This window comes from Mixophyes fleayi, chromosome 11, assembly GCF_038048845.1.
Source record: "Mixophyes fleayi isolate aMixFle1 chromosome 11, aMixFle1.hap1, whole genome shotgun sequence".
Taxonomy (NCBI): Eukaryota; Metazoa; Chordata; class Amphibia; order Anura; family Limnodynastidae; genus Mixophyes; species Mixophyes fleayi.
Window position 1 is genome coordinate 40,085,676 of NC_134412.1, and position 22,601 is coordinate 40,108,276.

Genomic DNA, 22,601 nt, shown 5'->3' on the forward strand with positions numbered 1-22,601 from the left:
GAATTACCGTAGTACCAGTAATAATGCGCAGCTGTTACCATAGTAACGGTAATAGTGTGTGGGACGCGTTGTTCTAAAGAACAAACTGGGGAATTGACTCTATCCCATAGATGTAATGTATTTTTTATGATTGTTGTTTTCTATGGTAGAGTGGTCTTTACTAAAGTATTTATGTAACAGACATAAGCACCAAGCTAGCTTTCTGGGGTTTCTTCAAGACGTGAAAAAATAGGCAAGGAAAGAGACAAGTTCTGACTGAGTTAAACCATACAGCTGCCACAAATGCTGTGATAATCAGTGTGACACCCGGTGTATGCCACTGTCTTCACGCTACACTACACTAAAAAATACCCGTATTTGTGGCCAAATTGAGATGGGATTATGATGTTGTTTAAACCAATCTCCAGTATTGGGTATGGTGCGGCTAGCAAAACAAATTCCAGTGGAGCCAACTCGAGGCTTTTTAAATATTGCATGGTGAGACACTGGGACACTTTTATAAATGTTCTTAACTATACTGCATTTCTTTTTATCTGACCCATCCCCTGAAGCAAGTATTGGCGTCATGCATGTGCAAGAAGAAAGTTGAAACATTCCATGCACAGAAATATTAGATCTTTAAGACAGAAAAATATGTTCTGATCATGGCAGTAAAAGAGGTGCTTCAAGACCATGAAAGTAATTGTCTCCCAATATCCTATTAACATGTCATGATGAGACCATTTAAAGAACATTTAATTGTGTTGCATTTTTTTCACTGCAGAACACTTTAATATAAATGTATCCAATTATGTTGATCAATGTGGGGTGGTGGCTGTTCAGGGTTGTCAGTGTTCATTCTATTTATTCAGTCATAATAATTCCCATAATTTCTTCAATAGAAATACCATCTTAATTTATTATGCAAGTTATGAGATGAATCATAGATTAGATTACTTTGATTTTTAAAGTGATTAAATTTCTAATGTTATGGAACTTTTAAAATAAAAAAATGCAAAAGTCAATACAACAATACAATATTCAGTATAATTGTGCATAGTCTAGAGAGCATGAAGTATTCCTATTTGATATGAAATAACACCGATATCCAATTCCACTTTTCTGACAAAAGAGATACTGGCTTATTTTCATGAAAGGTCCCCCATAAGGTGCAATTTATGGGTATCCAGTGCAGTACATGTAGTATGATGAAATACTAATGGCTGTAGCCTAGTAAGGATTGTATTATTCAATGGGGTTTATATCTGCAAACAAGTTCACAAATACGTTTTATGACTATACCACCCAGATCTTTTAGCTGAAATCACTTAAAATATATTATGTGGTGAAATAAACTGACCAAGATCTGAGAGGGAAGGCCCTATTGATTACAACATGAGAGGTGTAAACATGGATTACAACATGAGAGGTGTAAACATGAATTACAACATGAGAGGTGTGAACATAGGGATAGTGTAACCATCTATTAATAAGGCCACAGATTCATATTGTCCTCATACTATATACATGAAACCCTTAGGATAACTGATACAAATAAATTGTGTTGTGCCTAGTGATGACATAAGGAAATGGATACCCTTATGATATTCAGTCCACTGGAGAGATCAGCTATTTGTACACAGTACTTACCAGTACGATATGTGATTATTAAATATAGTAGATTGCAACAGTACTACATAGTAAAGGCTATTTCATTGGAAACATTTTGCAAAAAGATAAAATATTTTACAAAATAATACAAATTGGTCACATAAGTTTATGTTTCACGCTCTATCAACAGTTAAATTGTAGTTTCAGTTGGAGTGTTTACTTTGCTTCCTAGGTGTCTAAGTAATCCATAAAGGATTTCAAGAGCTTCACAGTGGATGACCCATCTGTTTCTGTGGAAAATAGTAGTATATACCCGACAAAGACTACAGGTTTCCCTTACACCTTTTATGGCTTATCAGCTTCTTTTACTTAGTAATAGAATATTCGTTTACTTAGTAATAGAATACAACCTGCAGAAGCCATTGTCAGGAATGTTGCAAGGTTCTCAAAAGACCTATATTCGTAGTCTCTCCTGGCACTACTCCTAGCAGAACAACTTACAAGTCACCCGGTGCACTGGTTAGCAAGTTACTATAAATTGTACAGATTAAAGCACTATACCACAGAAAAAAAACATAATTAATAAAATATGTATTGGAATTCCCTAACATATCAGAACTTAATGATAATGCAGAGATAATTGTTTTGTTATTTTTATAGACATCACCACCCATGTCAGCTTTTAAGTTGAAAATTATATATACATAACATGCATACTCCTAACTGTCCCACTTCTGTCAATTTTAAGGGATGGTCCTTCACAATCAGGACAGTCCTGACTGCACCAGACTGTCAGGAACTATGTCCTGGTTACTGCTGGTCTGGGGGCTGCTCTAGTGTTGTAATGTTAGTGGAGGGCCGGGAGCATGCAGACAGCCTATCACTTCTAAAGTGCTAGGCACACCCAAGGAGAGAGTGATGCACCCTCAACATAGCATGGTTATGATTTCAATCTTTTCCAGATCTTCGATAGTCAGCATATCGATGCTGACTACCCCGACACTACTTACCCCGACGTGGAGAGACCGAAGGGCTCCTTCCCCAATCAGCATGCAGGACGACTTCTGTGTAAACCAACTGGAAGTCATGGCGATCCCTGAAGAAGCCGGCGCCAGCTGATGACGTCACTGATAACCGCAATGCAGTCATTGGTGCTGTGAAGGGGGTAATACTTACATTACCCCCTTCACAGCACCAATCCTTTTGCCAGAGATAAGGTCGATGGGGCAATCCCAAGGACAGTGAGGCGGTAGAGATTCTGCGTCAGTCTTGCTGAAGACGTCCAAGAAATCTGACTAGGCTTCAGGGAGGATAGGTAGAGCTGTAGATGTGAGACAAGAGATCAAAGTCTTGGCAGGCAGTACCAGAGACCGACATCGATGCTTGCATGTGGAACCCCAGGAGATAACCTGGACAAGGTGCCAGTCGAATTGGGGTGAATGTGATCTTAGTCAGGGTATTGCCAGTATTACTGGATTGATGGACTTTGGAAGAATTAGGAAACTTATTCATTCACAGTGGAGAGCTCCTACTGACAACCGTACCGGTTATGCGATCAATGGAGCTGTTGGTGACGTGGTTGCCATCTATAACAGTCAGAACCAAGTGCCGCGGCAATGGGTGAATGGAGAGATGGCGCTTGGAGGCCAACTCAGCAGATATGAAGTTCCCAGCGGATCCAGAGGCAACAAAGTTAAACCTGTATCTTACTAGGAAACATCCTGCAGATTGTGAATGCAAACCTTTCGGGTGGAGCCCTCATTAGAGTGACCTTTTAACTCTTTCCTTTCCAGATTGCTCAGCTTAGAGAGAACACTGGTCCCTCTCATGGTTACGTTCTCTGTGGAGTATATCCACCTTGATACATAGAGAGTTTAAATCATCCAGATCGGATGGATGGTCACGTGAAGCCAGGTCGTCCTTGATACGTTCGTTTAAGCTTTGCCAAAATGTAGCTACCAGTGCCTCATTATTCCAACGCAGTTCAGAAGAGAGAGTCCAAAACTGAACGGCATATTGGCCAGCAGTTAGGGAACCTTGATGAAGTGCCAGGAGACGTGAAACAGCTGATAAAATCCGGCCTGGCTCATTGAATACTTTCTGAAAATTCTTGATGAAACGAGAGGAGTTCTGGAGCATTGCATCGTCCCTCTCCCAAAGGGGAAAAGCCCAGGCTAGAGCTTGGCCCGTGAGGAGAGAAATTATGTATGCCACCTTGGGACGTTCTGAGACGAAATTCTCAGGAGCTAACTCAAATTGGATGGCGCATTGGTTGAGAAATCCCCAGTATTTCTTGGGATCACCGTCAAACTTTTCAGGCAAAGGGATTTGTAAACCTCTGGGGGCTGAAGTGCTAATGGTAGCCGCTGTAACAGAAGAGGAAACAATGACTGTTACTGGTACTGGGTTTGCAGGCAAAGATTCCTGGAGTATGTCCAGACGGGATACCACCCCCTGAAGGCACTGCAAAAGCTGAACTTGATTTGACTCTTGCTGATCCACTCTCTTGGCAGGATGAAATAGAAGATCTTGAGCGGAGGGTTCACCCTGACCACCCATCTTCTTAGCCAGAGTATACTGTCACAATCAGGTTACTAGCTGGTTGTCACAATAAGGTTGCTAGCTGGTATTTGCGCAGCTGAGCAAGGAGGCGTGGAGTCTACCGCACCCTCGGTATTCACCAGGGCCCCGACAAGGCAGTTTGGGCTTTGCTGTAAGAGGGTGCATAGGTCGCAGTTCTCCAAGACAGCCACCAATGTAGCAAGCAGAGTAAACAATGCGTAGTCAATCGATCCGGGTCAGAACCAACGGGCAGCGAGGTACCAAGGGAAATTCAAAGAGTAGTCAGAGGCAGGCCAAATGTCAGGAAACTGGAGCTAGCAGCAAGGTACAAGGTGAAATCCAAAAGGTAGGTCAGAGGGAAGCCAGGTCAGAAACAGGATCAGGAGCAGATGCATACAAGGTGCTGGAGCAGGGTGAAACCAATCCTCTGGCACCATAGTGATGCCAGAGCCTTCAATAAATACCCCCTAGTAAGGGCCTGTAAGGAGGGGGGGTGTTGGAGGTCAGAGACGCTGACCAGAAGCCGCCTGGTGTCCCCGTTGCCTAGCAACAGGACGTGGAGAGACGGCGCATGCTCACGCGTCGTGCCCGGAGCTAGGAAGGCCTAGTCCCGTTGCCTAGCAATATCAGATAGCAGATATCGGAAGTACAGGTAGCCGCCTCTCGCACCTGGAGATAGTGTGGAAGCGGCGCGTTACAGTAATGCCCCCTCTGGCATTGTGATTTACATCTCCCCTAGATTTGTGGCCCGACACTAGAACCCAGAGAAGAGACACAAGGAACCATTGCTTAGCAACAAAAGGCTTGGATGAGCCAATCATAGCAGAAGCATTTGAGAGTGGCAGTTGGAAGAAGAGTCAATTGAAGTTGTCAAAAGTCAGGAGATGGTGTGAGCCATGATGTTACTCCTACAGAGAAGGGGTGAACACTGCTGAGAGAGATAAATGTGTGGTAGAAAAATATTTTAAATGCAACTGTCCTATTAGCACAACAATGTTACTCACTTAAGAACTGTGCAGGAGGAGCTAGGACTATATCTGAGCTGTACATATCTGTTTTACTGATTGCAACCCAAGTATTGTCCTGGAATGCAAAGGAGTGTAAATAAAGGTATATATAGATGATCTGTTGTCCAGCTTACTGTTACACTGCATCATCACTCTACAAAACCTGTGTCTACTTTTAACAGACATTGCTGTAACACCTGCATGAGCATGGGCACTCTGGTCACGTACACCCTCAGCAAAGAGCTATCCAGAGAAAAGAGAATTGCACCCCAGGACCACATACACAGTCACAGGGGCTTACATAACTTTTAAAATGAAGATTACTTGGGGCGATCGTTAACACTTTTTTCAGTACTTGGACTTGTGGTTTTGTAAGTTCTAATTTTCTTAAATTAAACTCTGATTTTGTTTCTTTGTTTTTAATGTTAGTGTTTGCCTTTTTTCACCTCTGACTACTGCTTGACTCTGAAAAACATTTTTTTCTTTTTGTTGCTGTTGGGCTGCTTGTATTTTGCCGATTTATTGTAGGTCTGGCGGTGTATGTTGCTGGAGGAGGTATAAAATATTATCCATGCATTCTTCAGGCTCCTCCTCCTCTTTGCTCTCATTATACAAAGTAAAATTGTGGCGATCTGAAATATTTTGAATGGATGCTTTTGCTAAGTGATTTCTCTGATCCATATCCCTAATGCCTATTTTTAAGTTCTCTTTTTGCACATTGCATATCTTAGTGAATTACTTAATTTTTCTGTACAGATGTAGGCTTTATTAAAGGGTTTATAAGCCAGGCATACATACAGCCACATGTACAACAAACAATCAAGTCAAAGCACAAGAAAAGTTTGTTAATATTTGTTTTCATAGTAAAAAACACATTTACCATTAGGCTTGATATAATACAGTCGATATAATTTTCATCATGTATGACTGAAAGCAGCAAAAACATATTTCACAAAAAAAATCACAAAATCATATAATATATGCATGATCGATTCAGAGGTGAATTTGCAATCCACCAATCAGAAGTGTCTAGCTAATGCTGTCGACCGTACACCATCATCATCAGCATGTATTTGCACCAGCCCTAGGGCGCCTACAAGTTATATAGCCTTGACAGGACTTGCTTCTCAAGTTTCTTATGGTGATGAGGTACTATCAGATACGATTAATAAAGTATATAACCAGGCAGTGTTTTTATAAGAACATTTTGCTCTATGTACTTGAAATAAATTGCTGTTGGAGGAATACTGTGGGTGGAATGTATTATATCTGTGTTTAAGGATCTCTTGCTTTATCTGGATGTACTTTTCATGTGTTGTGGTGTGTGCCTTGTTTTTAGGTGACGGATGATGTTGGAAGCTGTCATTTGTTGTTTATGTGAGTGAGTGATATACCAGTGTCTCTGGGGCAGGGGTATCTTCAGTCTGGGGTTGGTTTTAGGTTCATAGGGTGTTCTGTTTTTTTTGTTGGTAAGTTGGTTGCATATGCAATGAAGAACATTATATCAATTATCCTTGTTGGTGGAAAATCAGTTAACAAGTTGTTTCTGAAGTTGACTGTGTTTTCTTTTTCTCTTATTTTCTTGCTGTTGATTGTGATTTAATATTGTATTTGTAGGTTGTGTCCCTGTAAAATGAATACTGTAATGTTGTATAGGTGGTTTAAGTGCTTTTGTCTATAGCTTGAAAATAGTATGTTTTATAGTTCTTTTTAGGTTATAAGTACAAGTACTCTGTATAGGACAGTGTTGTATATGTGGTTTGATAATTCAAATAGGAAGTTTTATAGCTCTTCATTGATTATAAGCACTGGTACTCAGTATGGCACTACAGGTAATTAGTATTGCTCTCACGGGAGTAGCTATTTGAATAATACCTAAACCTCCACAAATTTGCGAGAAAATTGCCCTCAGAGAATTCTTCATGAAGGACAAAGATGAAACCATTATCAACAACAGCCAAACATCTGAGTTCACCCACACAAACTTGAAAACACAATACCCAATTTACCTCAATAATGGTTTGGAAAGGATTCTGAACAAAAATAAATATATGAATATCTGGCAATAAAGAGTCCCAAACTTCCAGTTTTCTACTATCTAAGATACACACAAATCAAGAACACCCCACAGAAGACCTATTGTCTGCAATGTGGACAATGGTTACAAACCCACTAATGGAGAATCTGAACCATATAAGCCTATACCCAACACAGGACAGGGGAAATTCCAGTCAAAGAGACACCAGGATTATACCCTCACAGATGAAACAACAAATGATAGTTTTCTCACCTAAAAGAGGGTAAGAGGCACACATCACAACATGCGGTAATTATATTCAGAACCTTTACCACCCATACAATACTTTCCACACCCCCAACCCCCGCACACCATAGTATACCTCCAACTGCAATTTATTTCATGTGCTTACAATAGAGAACTAGCTCTAACATCTACACACCATTTCACCTCCTTCATAATTTATTAGTCTCATCTGATATATATGTATAGATATATATAGTCTGTCATTACTGTTACCATGTCTTAGGTGATCTCTGTGGCTTCCTTGATGGCAGCCATCGCCACATCATGACAGAGAAGAGGTATGCCTTTAATTAGGAAGATATTCCTCCTGATATACTGAACCTTGTCCAAACATTAAAATGGAACCATATAAATATATATGCACACTATATGGAAAAAAATTATATATACTGCGAAATATAATACATTTACCTGAATATGCTGAGGTATGGAGATAATCCTGTATTTCCCAACAAAAGTAAATAAATATAGGGGGTCAACATGCAGATAAAGGTGCATATGAATACTTATAATAAATACACTCACTCTATGAATGAATAAGGTCATGATTTTAGAAAAAGCTGTCACAAGCAGAGGATCCTCCAGGGTCAGGTATATTTTTCTAAATCATCATTATTTTATGACTAAAACAATGATTGTGCAAAACCTTATTACCATAAAATGTTAGAAAGCTAGTATACACTCACAAACATAGGTTAAGGATTAATAATGTTCATGTGTTTATGTCCAAGTTATACACTAATAAAATGTTATACTTAATTTTATGGGCAAGCAATGTAACACTTAATATGGTTTGTACAACATTTATTTGTTGTGTTGAAAAAACATATTGAAGGTTACCTAGGAAAGATAATCCAGTAAAAGCACGGGCTGGAACGGCACAGTAGAGCAGAGCTTCGGTGAATGATAGCCTGGGTAGGTTGATTTTACCCCTATCTGGAGGTGCAAGTTTAATTTTGTGGGTTAATGAAGATCTTGCTGAAAAATATGTCATTATCTTTGTTTCTAAAGCTTTAACTGTGTTTATCTTTACAATGGAACACATTTCAGTATGTTTTGTCCATCACAACAACAAATAAATATTATACAAACTGCTTTTTTAATAGATTGTAGTGTTGAGTATCATTGTATTTTGTACAATATATTAAGTGTGACATTGGAACATGACGTGGCACATGAAATTAAGATTAATATAGCAATGGAAACCATTATACATTTTTTTGTGTGTGTTTAACTTGAGACTGTTCGGCAAACATTGAGACTTTTTGGGGAAGGTAGGCAGTACACAAAGGTAGCATACCACAAATGAAATATGATGAGTTGTCTCTTGCAGGTAAAAGATAATAGATCATATATTTTAATACAGTGCCATAGCAATCTGCGATGATCAGGTACCTAAAATATTAAAGTGCTATAAAGCCTTAGGAACAGTCTGCATTTTTTTTGGGGTTCCATGACCATGAATGGATCCAATAATCTCAGCACTTTCTTGAGAATTTTACCATAGTAATATATAAATACACATTATTACCCTGTACCTTACGTTAGTGGATGTCAGGTTCCTTTTAAATCAAACAGCAGAAGTAGCAACAAGATGTGCCAACTAGTTCAAATCTGTTAGTACTTTCTGTCCTTTCTTCTCAGAGAACACAACAAATTTTGTGTTAAATTCATCTTCTCTGAAACACAGTTTTACGAAGCATCGTTAAATGTTTAAAGTTTTCTTTGTCCCTGCTGGTAGGTTATGCATAGATCATCTGACCCCCTGAAGTGAAAGTTCCTGATAAATTCCTGAGCTTCAGATGTTTCTGATCCTATCAGACCTAAAAGTAGGAAAAAGTGATCATTAGTGGACAACACAATAAAGTAAGACATAAATAAGACACAAAGCAAATAAGACATTTTATAACTAAATTATGCATTAAAATACATATTTAAAAACAAATTACTTTTGTAAGGGAACACCTTTAAAAATATGTAAAAGAAGGTATGTAAAAGTTTCCATTTTTTTGACTGTATGTGAAGCTTTGGTTAATTCATGCATTGTGCCCAAATGCAGCATTTCGTTCATTGTCAAAAGTGAATAAAAGTTTTGTTTCAAGTGTATGGCAGTAATACAGGTATCTATAAAAAAACATTGTCAATGCTAAAGAAATGTGCCATTTACCTGACCTCAAAACCTAAGATTTCGTTTATATAAATATTGGCTAATACATTAAGAAATATGGACATAATAGTCCCTGTTTGATGCATTTTGCACTCCGAACGTATGTGTAATTACTATAGTGATTTGATAGCTATATATTGTGGACTTATAGGTTTTAGGTTTTAATTACTTTAATTTATTGGCTTGTGATAACTTTTATTAAGTACAGTTTAGTTTTTGGTTTAGCTTTATTCAGTACTGTTCACCAATACTATTATATCATAAGCTAGAGTTATTAAACATTTGTTCTGGAATATAATACAGATCTGGTCTCTGGATACAACTTTATCCATTGCAGATAGAGCTGTGTGATATACCAGGATAACACATATAAACAGGTCAGCCTGATGATATAAATACATGACTAGAAAGCCCACAATAAAACCACCATGATGAAGCAATGTACTTTCTAAAATTTTCAGGAGGGTAAGCTAGTAAATTAAATCAGAAGATGGGTAGTCTTTTTAGACCCACTTGTCATTATCACATTTTAATCATAATATTAATAAAGTCAAAAGTTTTTTGGGTAAATAATATTAACTAGCTAGCAAACTAATATATGCAAAATATAAAACATTTTGTTTCCTATTTATGCAAGGAAACAATCTGTAAGTTGCTTTACTTTATCTTTCTGTACTTTAGATCAGTTTTAAACCTTATTTAGAGTGGTTCTGATTGATGTTCATATACCAAAGCCCATGTATTAAAGACTGTTAAAATAGTAATACAATATAGAAATGACTTTCTGACATTTAGAACATACGTTTGAATGTACCAATACCTTAAACCTAAAATACTTCTTATTAACACATTTTTTAGGGTGACCAAGTCTGGGAGACTGGAAAGAATAGCAGTACTTGTTTTCCCAATTCCCAGTTTAAAAAGACTTCTATGTGGCAACATTATGTGGTTCCATGAGACTTCTTGCAGTTTTCTTTATAATACAATTGGTGCATCTTACTTTTTCCATATATTTCCATTTTCTTACTAAGAGATGCTTATTTGAAGAGCCATTTGTATTTTAGTATAATTTCTCCTTTAATTACTTCTGGCAAACTTATCATTTTTAAATATCATGTTGTTTAAGTGTCACTTTATAATCATCAGGTTAAAGATGAGGCTTGCACGTGTCTGTGTGCTCTGCATCCACTGGAGCTGCTGCCGGTCTGGTGATAGCTTTGTATGAAGACAGAAACCGAAACATTTATAGGATCTAAGTTGTGAGTATTATATGTAATATATTAGCTACAATTAGATCCATCTTGCCTGGATCTATTAGTGCAGACAATGCAGGAAACCTAGTACAAAAAATAACCTTAGTTAGCAAGGAAGCAACTGCACTTGTGCTGTTCAAAGCAAGATGATGTAAGTCTTCTTATATGGAATCAGTATCTATGTTAGCATTAGTAATAAAAATGGGGACGCTGGAGGCTTCTCTAGTTTTGCGCATACAACGGCTACTACTGAGCAGGAATTTACAGTATGTATAGCATTCAAGTAGACTTTTATTTTTTTTTTAACAATGTCACTTTAAGATTTTGATATCTATCCATAAAATACAATGGGTTAATGGGTGTGCGGAAGTTCCATTGCAGGCACAAAACTTATTTGGCCAGCTGACCTGCTTGTATTCTTGCTATCAAAGTTAGTAAAGATTCTGTTTCAATATAAGAAGACTAGCAGCACTTTCCATTGCATTACCAAAGGTATATATGTGCCACAAAAACATATAAAATTCACTTGTGCAGACTAGAAAAGTGAAGGACAACTAAAACTTAAATTCAACTTGGTTTAACTGAAGCACTAATCACACACACAGCTTACTTCCCAACATTTGTCACACCCCCGGCAATAGGCTGTCCAATACTCCCCCTCCTCCAAACACCATTCGAGACACCCTTTCACCATTGCCTTGTCATGCAGAGCAGCAGTGAACGGCATGTACTTCCCAAATTTCACACCAGTGGGACAAAGCTGTCCTGATCGAGACGGCAGGACAGAGCCCTCAAATTGTGACTGTCCTGCATACATACACACACACACACACACACACACACACACACACACACACACACACACAATCCCATTTGCTGAAAAGGGTGTGGCCTCACCCCAAATAGGCATTGCTAGTATGAGTTTGGCAAGATACAGGTGTGGTGTATGGTAAAGGAGGCATGGTCTATTTTGTGTCCAAAATCCAGGGCCTGATCAACTACTAGGCTGACCAGGCTGCAGCCTGGGGCGCTGGGTCCCGGGGGGCGCTGCCCTATGGGTATTTTTCGGGGTGGGGGAGGGGGGGGGGTCGCCGCGGGGGGATGGACGGCTCGACAATCAAAATCAATGGTGGTCAGTGGTTAGCAACACACAGCCAATCGCCAGGCTGCCTGTTGCTGTGCAGCAGACAGGAAGCAGGACGTCTTCACTTCCTATCTGCTGATCTGAGGAGAGGAGCGACGCTGGCACAACTACAGGTAATTGAAGGGGGGAACTGCCCTGCATATCTATAGGGAGGGGGGGGACTGCCCTGCATATCTATAGGGAGGGGGGGGGAACTGCCCTGCATATCTATAGGGAGGGGGGGAACTGCCCTGCATATCTATAGGGAGGGGGGGGGAACTGCCCTGCATATCTATAGGGAGGGGGGGGAACTGCCCTGCATATCTATAGGGAGGGGGGGAACTGCCCTGCATATCTATAGGGAGGGGGGGAACTGCCCTGCATATCTATAGGGAGGGGGGGGGAACTGCCCTGCATATCTATAGGGAGGGAGAGGGGGGACTGTCATGCATATATATAGGGAGGGAGAGGGGGACTATCATACAAATCTATAGGGTGAGAGGGGGGGGGCTGCCATGAAAATCTATAGGGAGGGAGAGAGGTTGATATGTATGAAGGAGGGCAGAGGAGGGGGGCTGATATATGTGACTGGGGGAGTTTTGATGTGACGGGGGGGATAGCTAGCTAGCAGAGTGGAGGTAAGGAAAATAGCTGCAAGGGGGATGGATGCAGGGTGGGAGGTAAAGAAAATGGCTGCAGCAGGGGTTAAGGAAAATGGCTGTGGGGGGGTTGTGGTTAAGGAAAATGGCTGCAGGGGGTATTTAAAAAATACAGCAGCTTTGGGGGGCAGAATCTCATGATTGTGTGGTGGTCACATGGGTGGTCTCAGCAATCACTAGAATACTAAATATTAGTGAGATGGGGCTGGTAGAGGTTTGTATTTGATTGACAACAAATATTCAGATATTGCTTATATATGCCTGTCCAATGGGGTACTTTTAGCTGGCCATAATGGAGTGTTTTGTTTTAACTAAAGGGCCTAATCATTCAGGGTTTGCATTATAATACATTTTTGCATTTTCAAAACAGGACGCCAACTTTCCAGAAGCCAGCGAGAGGATAACAAAGTTGCAAGAGAGAAGAGCAAGAACAGGTAAGAGACAATGGCACAATCTGTCTAAATTTGAATGCTGGAGAATACACCTGAACATTCATATTCAGGAGTGTTCCTATACACCTATATATTCGGAGGAGGGTGTGGGGGGGGGGGGGGGCGCTGCGGCCGTATTAGCCTAGGGCGGCCAGAACCCTTAATCAGGCCCTGCCAAAATCCCAAAGATATGGCAATTCGACTTGTGCAGGCTATACCCCCATGTTTAAAAACTATAATACAAACTCTAACTAGCCTGTGGATTGTGGATTGTTATCTATAGGACATTTCTCAGTATGATGCGTCTTTAAATGTCTCAGTGAAAGGTACTAAAAGTGCTCTGGAGATGGATGGTTTTCATAATTGTAATTTAACATTGATGTTTGTGACTTCAAATTAAGTGGCCTATTTATCATTGGTGGGCAGTGGTACTTAAGTATATTGACTGCTGCTGATTGCAGCAAGGCAGAAACATGTACCGCTGCTATTCAAGAATACTTACCCTGCAATCCTCGGTGAAAAACACTCTCTGCAACGAGGCTCTTGTTTCATTGTGAAAGGGACTGGCTCTGTAATTTACTGCGCATGCGCCCATCTTTATCTGCAGATGTGCAACACAGTCAACCCTGGTCTAAGAAAGGGAGGAACATACATCCTGCGAAGAGGATCCTCTCCAGCAGGACCGCACGCCACTGGAAAATGTAAGTAACACCATCATTAGATGGCGTTATGTCTTTAGTGCTAGTGGTGAAAGCTTTCACCTCTTCATGAATTGATTGTTAACTGTGCCCATTCAGGTATAAGCTAAACAGCTCTAACAGCTCTGATTTCTCCCATGTTAAGTCTTTTTGTTAAGTAGGACAAAGTGCATTTTCTTGCATTTTCGCAACATTTTTAGACTCTTCACCGCTTCATAAATAGACCCCTAATTGTCACTGTCAGAAACTCACAATAAACAGATCCTAGAGTGCCCACAGTGAAATGTACAAGAATATATAAAGCAGGACAGATACACATTGCAGTGAGCCACCATTATTATTGAGAGATTTTTATGTATCACCAGTAAATTTCCGTGTATTTGTTGTTTATATTTAAGTAGCAGGTGCAACTTTTGGTATGACCTTTCCCCCCATCTTGTGCATGCTATTCATAGCTCTAAAAACCTTCTCAGCAGTAGCCCAGCAGTATAGAGGAAAATAGGGCTATGTCTATTAAAAGGATCTGTCAAAGTGAAAGCCATCCCATTTGTATGGAGTTGAAAATAACTAGGAAGGAGTTAGCCACTTTATGCATATTTGAACTGAATTGCAAGAGACAACATATTTGTCATCCCCATAGGCCCATATGGTTGCTGCAGGGATGGCAGACTTCCTCTCTTTTCAACATTTGTCTGTTGTGGCATATATACTGGCAGAATATGACAGATGATAGGTAGGGGAGGGTTGTTACAGACATGTGACATCCCTCAGAACTGTCTGCTCTGCTACGAAGAGCCAAATATCCGTCCATAGTTGGTAGAGCAAGCAGCTAAAGATAACTATATAATTGTATATAACTATCCACACACAGACGTGAGTGCGTGTATATATGTATATATATATATATATATATATATATATATATATATATATATGTATATGTGCATATATATAGTGACCATGTGAGGGGAGTAGGTACCATCTCCTGGTGTAGAATGTGACGAACAACAACAATACATTACTTGAATGCAGGATTTTGGGTGTAACTGGCCTCAACCAGTTTTATTAGCATATACAAAGTAAACAAAACACAAATAAAACCTTGCCTACCAGCACTTACTTAAACCATTGTGGAGACCCTCTCTCCTGTGCAGGCCTTATGGCAGAAAATCAAACATGTATTATTGCTCACCAGAGCAAAGTCTCTCAGGAGGCAACTAGCCTCCTCCCCAGGACTTAGATCCAGATTGAGGGAGACCTGCACCCTTTTACAGCCATCACTCAGGTGATTTATAATCATAAATAACTATATTACTGACAGGTAACATTAATTGCTTAATATTTTTTTTCTGTGTGTTCTTTTGAGATTGTATATGTCACATAGGTATTGTACATATTCTGCAGTGTCTGGTCTAGTAGAGCAGGGTAAAACTACACCAGTAGTCATTACCATACTTATATTTAGATACCTTCCTTGTTGACTTCAGGAGTACGAAGAAATGATTTACGTGAGGTTTATAACAAACGCAGAATGCGCTCAGTATGTGTGCCTTAATGACTCAGGCCCAGTATGTTTAGGATTGTTATCATGCTGGAAGGTAAACCATAGCGTTCATAGGGGCATATTCAATTGACGGCGGGATCGCCGAAAATCCCGCGCTCCAAAAATATTACCGTTAATACGGTAATATCTCGCTGGATTTCAGCTCAGGGAGCTGCGAGCTGAAATCCAGCGGGTAAATTACCGTATTAATGGTTTTTACGCGCAGGATTACCGTATTAACGGTAATATATTTGGAGCTCAGGATTTTCGGCGATCCTGCCGTCAATTGAATATGCCACATAAAGTTCAGTCCAGAGTTTTCTATTTTGGTCTCACCTGACCATATGACTACACGATTTGCTGTGCTTATGAACTTCTCTTTTATGTACAAAGTACAGTACACACTGGTGGCATCCACAAAAAAGCAGTGAGTTACATTATTTATATTGTAAGAAAGTACACATCCACCGCTTCTATGGAGATTTCCTATACAATGCTTTGCCCCAAAGAATGATCCATTGACAACGAAGACTGATCAAGAGGTAAAATCTGCTTCACCCCAGTAAGACCACTGCAATATTCTAAAAGCACTACAGTATGTAAACAAGGTAGGTGTAGGTGTTGTCCAAGGCATATTTTGTTTTTTATGTTGCGTATTAAAAAGGCAAAATATATTGATAAAAGGCAATTAATCAATTCAATATATGTGCTTTATATGTGGTATAATGAACTGAAGTGTGCTTCAGTTATTAATATTTAGCAGAAGTAACTAATTTCATACTTATTAGGTATAATATATTAACAACAATAATAATAATAATAATAATTAATAACAATAGAAAAAATACAGATTGAAAGCTTACCTTATCTTCACACTGGATTTTGTGCAATCACTGCTACCTTTGCATTGCTTACTGTAATAGTCTCTGTGCACTGTTGGCTTCTGCTCAACAGTGACATTTTTGCAGGGTTCTCTTGATATCCTGCTCCACTCTTGATGCTTACAGATCCATGTCCGCCCCTCTGCCTGTTGCGGAGATACTCTTTGTAATTTCGGGTAAGTAAAGTGTACAAGAAGGGATTGATACAGCTATTGCCATAGGTCAGACATGTCACTAGATTGTTGACATAAATCTCTGTTTGAACAGATACTCTCAGCTCATCTTGGCTGTAGAGGGGAGCTAACTGCCATAGCCAAAATGGGAGAAAGCAGGCCCAAAATGCAAGCACAATAATGAAGATCATCAATATCACTTTGTGTTTTGGAGATCTTTGTAGTTCTTTGTTCAGAAGACTTTTAGTTTGTGAGATCCAGTAAGCCCTAGCCAGTCTAGAGTACAAATAGCCAATAATAACACCAGGAGCAAGGATGCTGGTAGTGAACAGCACGGTAAGATAGGCTTTATATTGATCATCACTCCATATGGGAGTACATAATTTCCTTATGCTCCCATTGTCCAATGTCCTTTCTTCTTGGTGTATCATCAGCATCATGGGTAGTGTCAGAAAGAAGGAAAAAACCCAAACTCCACATGCCAAGCTCTTGCGGTAGCTTCTCGACCTTCTGACAGTATCAAAAGGTTTAGTCACAGCAATATACCTCTCTGTGCTCATTACGGTTAAGATGAAGATGCTGGCATGCATTGTCAGAAGATCCAGACTCAAAAGAACCCTACAGCCAACTTCTCCAAAGTACCAGTCCTTTACAAAGCTATTGTGTACAATAAATGGAATAGTTGAAAGATACAGAAGATCGGCCAACGCCAAATTAACTATGTGGATGTACATTGATGTGAACGTCGTCATAGAGATGCACATTACCACTAATATATAAAAGTTACCAACCACACCAGCAACACACATTAAAGATAGTAAGATGCCAATGACAGATGTAGCAATAAGGTCATCCGTAGAGTTATAAAGGAGGCTTCCATGGTTGGTGATATTGCTCGAAATATTTTTAAAATGAAAAGCCAGGTTTGTTTGATCAAATAGCTCCATGTTATTGTATTATTCAAAAATATTGTGGTCCAACTGGTAATGGGCAAAGTGAGAACCAATACAGAAGATCAAATGTTCATCTTAGGTGGGTGGCACTGAATATTGTCTCAAGGTTCCCAAACGTCAGAAAAGAATGGGCTTACAGTAAAATCACGTGACGTTGGTCAATATCTTTTCTCAAATCTAAGAAATGTTAGAGTTCATGTTCTTCTTTTCAAGTGACCTTGAAAGACATACAAGTTGATGAAGTTAATAAACAATTAAACAAAGTGGATAAAACCAATATATCAATATTTCAAATGTAGTGGTTCAGCGTTGACAATAACATTTTAAAAGAACATCAAAACAAAAACATTTTCACAGAGTGCACTTCATACAAACACATAATTCTCAGTCTCTGTGAGCACCAACATACATATTACTTATGTATATTTACTTAGGCCACATAACTATTAGTGTTTTCCATGTGTTTTGTTTTACCGCTAGTAAAAATGCTAGAGAACATGATTCATGTTTGATATGTGCTTTTTTAATAGTGTTTGCAGCCTTTACAATGTGTTCAAACACAGAAACGTATAGCAATGGAATAAATAGCGTTCCTAAAAATGTTAATGAACCAGAAAGCAGTACATGGAAAAACACCAATCGATATGGTAACACTAAAAATAATGATTTCTAATGTAGGGCCCATGTACATACATGCATTTTACAAACATTAGAAATGCACGTAAAACGCATTAATAAATGACAGTGTGTACGAAGCATTAAACTTTTCTTTGGTACTCTCTCTTCTATATCATCTTCTGTAACAGTGATTGGCTAGTGGCACTTGAAAGTTATTAACAACTATAAAAGGTGAAGCTGTCTGTTAAACTATCAAAAACTTTGCAGCCAATCATACACAGCACAGACTTTTTTTGTGGCGTTACTGAATATTACAGTTTTATCAGAAAGACAGTTGCTAATCTGTTGAAAGAACTTATGAAACATAACGAATATTAAATAATTTTCCACCTAGGCACACTGTCTTATACCTCAATTAAAGGGTGTGTTTATCTCTTTCTGACTCCTGAAATATTATGCACTCTTTGCTGGTTTGGCATTTTGTATTCCATCGTGCCAGCTTAGAGAAGCGAAATCTATTAACAATGAAACAAAATTTGAAAAGCAACCCACTGTTGTAAAGCCTCATACCCAGTGTATTGGCTTGCTGAAAACGACAAGTGTGGAACTATGCATAGGATCGTGTTCTAATAGCAAATATATCAGATTGACATTCTTGGGTTTAGTTGCAGAATGCAAGGGTTGCAAATTGACGTATTTTTTGCACGCAAGGAAACTACCGGCTGTTTTTTTCATGTAGCACACAAATACTTGATAGCTTCATTGTTACACTGAAATTAAAGTTGATCTATGACATGTCCTATCCCAACTATAAATCTGTCCCCACATTTTAAATTTAGTTTCCCCTCTAATGCAAAATGGTTTTGCCAAGGTGCAAAGTTACTCCTTTTCTTTGTTTTGCTCCTAACTCTAAATCAGGCCCTATAGTGTTTGCTGTATAATGTTCAGTATGCCAATGCTGCACTGTAAAATTATGTCTGTATTCACTAAAATATGATAAGCTCTTGTGTGAGTTATCTACTTACTGCAAGTTTGCAAATGATCATTGTATGGACCAAAGTTCAAGACGCCTTGTTATTTATATGGTGTGATCGAATAGTATTTAACATTGTAACAATTATTATTATATAATATTATTAATTTATGGTACTTAGTTTAAGTAACATTGCTATTTTAAGGAATTTCACTATTATGTAACAAATACCTGCATTCCTCCTGTTACCCCACTATCACTGGGAATTTACAGATGTAGACAACCCAAAAAGCTTTTTACAAAATTATTTATCACACAATTTACATTCAGACATTTTATTAATTTATTTAGGAAATGGTCCAGTAGCTTTGATTTTAGCCATCTTGCTTTGTATGCTGTGTAGATCATAAAACATAGGACAAAGTGTCAACAAAAATACAATGCAGAGCTAGATAAACTATATAAATAGTAAATAAATAATGGACTAATTATTCACTTTCAGCAATAGCAGCTTGTTTCAAATATCATGTTTAATTAAGGACAAAATAAAACTGCTAGAGCGAAAGACACATTAATACTATGTTCTGTTTCCACATGTTTTCTAAAATGTATTACAATATATATATTTACATTTTTAAGATATTTAATTTCATGTTAATCTATTTTTAGTTCACAAATGTAAAAGTTGTATGTTATAAATATGTAACACTAAGAAAACATAATTTATTAAATAATTAAATGCTTTAAATGCTGTCAGAAGCCCTAAATGTTGATCTGGTAAATGATCCAAAATAAAAAGCCTTGCAGATAACGTGTAGAAATAACTTACCTGGTCTGATGTCCCCAAGAAAGTGTTTTCTGTTTGTATCCTGGAGTGCCACACTGCAAACGCCAGCGAAAGTGAGAGGCAGAAAGAACTTACTGTTCATTTTCTAACCCTCTTTTCTCCTGGAAAAAAATAAAGCCTTCCTGGGCAGACAGGTTGGTAAAAAAAACCTCCCAGTCCTGTTGGCTCAGACGCTTTTTATGGCACTGAGCAACTTCAGTCCATTAGAAATGAAGACTAGTCATTCCATATTATTATATTTGGTTCGATTATACTATTATAATTATTTTCTTCCTTCAACAGTGATTCACTTGCTCTTCCAGATTCTATGCTCGTGGACCTAAAGAGTCACTGAGAAACATTACTGGGATCATCTGTCAGGTTTTCCTCTTTCTTTTTGTGGCTTATATGTGAATTCTCATATGTTAACATTCCATGCACCCTGCTAATATTGGTATGTCAAACCTCTTTTCCAAGTCCTCCATTCAAGCTCACTAATAATGTATCCTCTCTCAGCTGTTTTTTATATTCAAGCCATGTCTTCTTTGTACTTCGTGCCATCTACTTAGTTTGCCTTGTGCAATACACATTTTTTTGCTCCTAATTTATTAACTGTCTTATAGCCATGTTGTATAGCCATGTTTGTTAGTGATCACATATATGCAACCAAACTAATTTTTGCATCCCACCTGTTTTGTATGTAATAAAACCACCTCAGCTAGCAAAACCGAGAGGGAGAGGGGGCTTTTCTTGAGAAATCCATGTTTTGAGATCTTCTCTCTTCTACTAGTGCCTATAGTTCCTCAATGTTCCATGGCTCGCAGCCTTTAAATTGATTATAAATTCCTGCAAATGCTGGTTTTTAACATAGTTGGTTTTGATATAAGATGGGATATAGGATAAGAAAATGTGGCATTTCTGCTCACTGCTACCTCCTCTTTGTATTTATTAATCTTACCTTTGGAATGGATGTCTGAATGTTTGACTATATTGCCAGAGCTTAGATCTGCTCCTAGCAACCAGAAGGACATAGTTTTTGATATGAACGAGTGACTGACTGTACAAGAAGTTATAAAGGCTCTGTCAGAATCTTGTTAGAAAATGGATAGTATGCTCTGTTAACAGACAAAATACACTGGGCCTGATTCATTAAGGAATGTAAAGCAAAAAAATGAGTAACTTCGACCTTTGGCAAAACCATGTTACAATAAAAGGGCTGCAAATAAATTCATTATTTTGCACATAAGAAAAATACTGGTTGCATTTCATGTAGGATGCAAATACTTGATAGCTTCATTTTTACACTGACATTAAAATTTGATCTAGGACATGCTTTACCCCAACTATAAATCTGTCCTCACATTTTACATTTGCCTCCCCCTCCAATGCAACGTGGTTTTGCCAAGGTGCAAATTTACTATTTTTTTGCTTTACTTTTGATACTGAATCAGTCTCACTGTCATTATTAGGCCTGAATCACAACATAATCTGCAAAATTGCAATATATACAATTATTTTTGGAGAAATAGATGCCAACATTGGTATCCAAGTGATTCTAGATAATTATATTACTATTACTTACATTACAGTTATATATCATCTAGTCTGTAACATAGCAGAACATAAGATTGAGATTCTATTCTCCCTTGATGATATCTGAAACATGCATTCTTATCTGCAAAAAACATAAGACTAAGAATACCATTTCTTTGTAAATATAATTAAGCAATATAATGTTTAAAATATGTCTGCAATGGTAGTTAAATATAATAAAAGTTTTCTCCTGGACAAAACCATATTACAATGCAATATTAGTTTTTTTATTTTGCACATAAGTTAAATACTGGCTGTTTTTTTTTTGTAGCACACAAGTACCTGATAGCTTTATTTGTACACTGAAATTTAAAGTTGATCTAGGACATGCGCTTTCCCAACTATAAATCTGTCCTCACATTTTAAATTTAGCTCCCCCTCCAATGTATCATGGTTTTATGAAGGTTCAAAGTTACTAATTTTGTTGCTTTACTTTCCTAATTGATCAGGCCCAAAGTGTTTGGTAAGATTTTATTTGATGTCTCCTGAAATTAGAATTACTACTTGTCCCTCTGTAGAAACTCTACTGGATATTCTGTTATACTTTAAAAAAAGTGAGTAAAGCATTAACTGAAAAGGCTGCCATGTAAATAGCTTTTCCCAAAAGTCTATTCTTCTGAATAGGAGTAGCAAAATTTCATATTGGCTAAAGATCTCTTTACTTGTATTTTTTTAAGGCTGTAATTATAACAAAATACTTAAGGACATTGCTTATCTCCTTGGCTATGTTTGACATAAGTTGATAACTACAATAGTTTATGTTGTAGAAATGTCATCCTATCCTGTCCTTTTAATTTTAACTTATATATTGTTTTTTGTGAGCACTGGACAACAATTTTCTTTTGTTTGCACATACACATTGGTCTCAGTTGTCCTTGGCTGCCGTCTCAATTCACTTGTACACATTTCATTAATTTAAATAAACGCCCCTTTTCTTTTTCACTCATTTCTAGTTTGTTTTTCTAGGAGTTGACCACTCCCTCCAAGTGCTGCATGCTTTAGAAAATAGGGATTCAGGGAAGGTTTTAAATGTGACACCGTGAATATATGTTTGTTTCACGGGCTAGGGAGGGTCTCGCCTACAGGAGATGTCTTGATGTGGCAGGTGAGCTTAATCCCAATATAGCTATATTGTGCTCAAAATTCTCCTTTATGTATATGCTGACACATAGTGATTTATATATTGCTTGTTTGTGAGTGCCGGACAACAATCTTATGTTTGCACATC

General features: G+C 38.2%; 1 protein-coding gene across 1 annotated transcript; it reads right to left on the reverse strand.

Annotated features, from left to right (window-relative positions):
* Positions 1-16,226: 16,226 nt before the first annotated feature.
* LOC142106608 (urotensin-2 receptor-like) lies at positions 16,227-17,357 on the reverse strand. Its single transcript, XM_075189610.1, has one exon. It carries the CDS (start codon positions 17,355-17,357, stop codon positions 16,227-16,229), a length of 1,131 nt encoding a protein of 376 aa, XP_075045711.1.
* Positions 17,358-22,601: the final 5,244 nt, after the last annotated feature.

What these genes read in the sequence shown, in the direction of transcription:
- LOC142106608 (XM_075189610.1), bottom strand. Translation starts at nt 17,357, where the DNA reads ATGGAGCTATTTGATCAAACAAACCTGGCTTTTCATTTTAAAAATATT.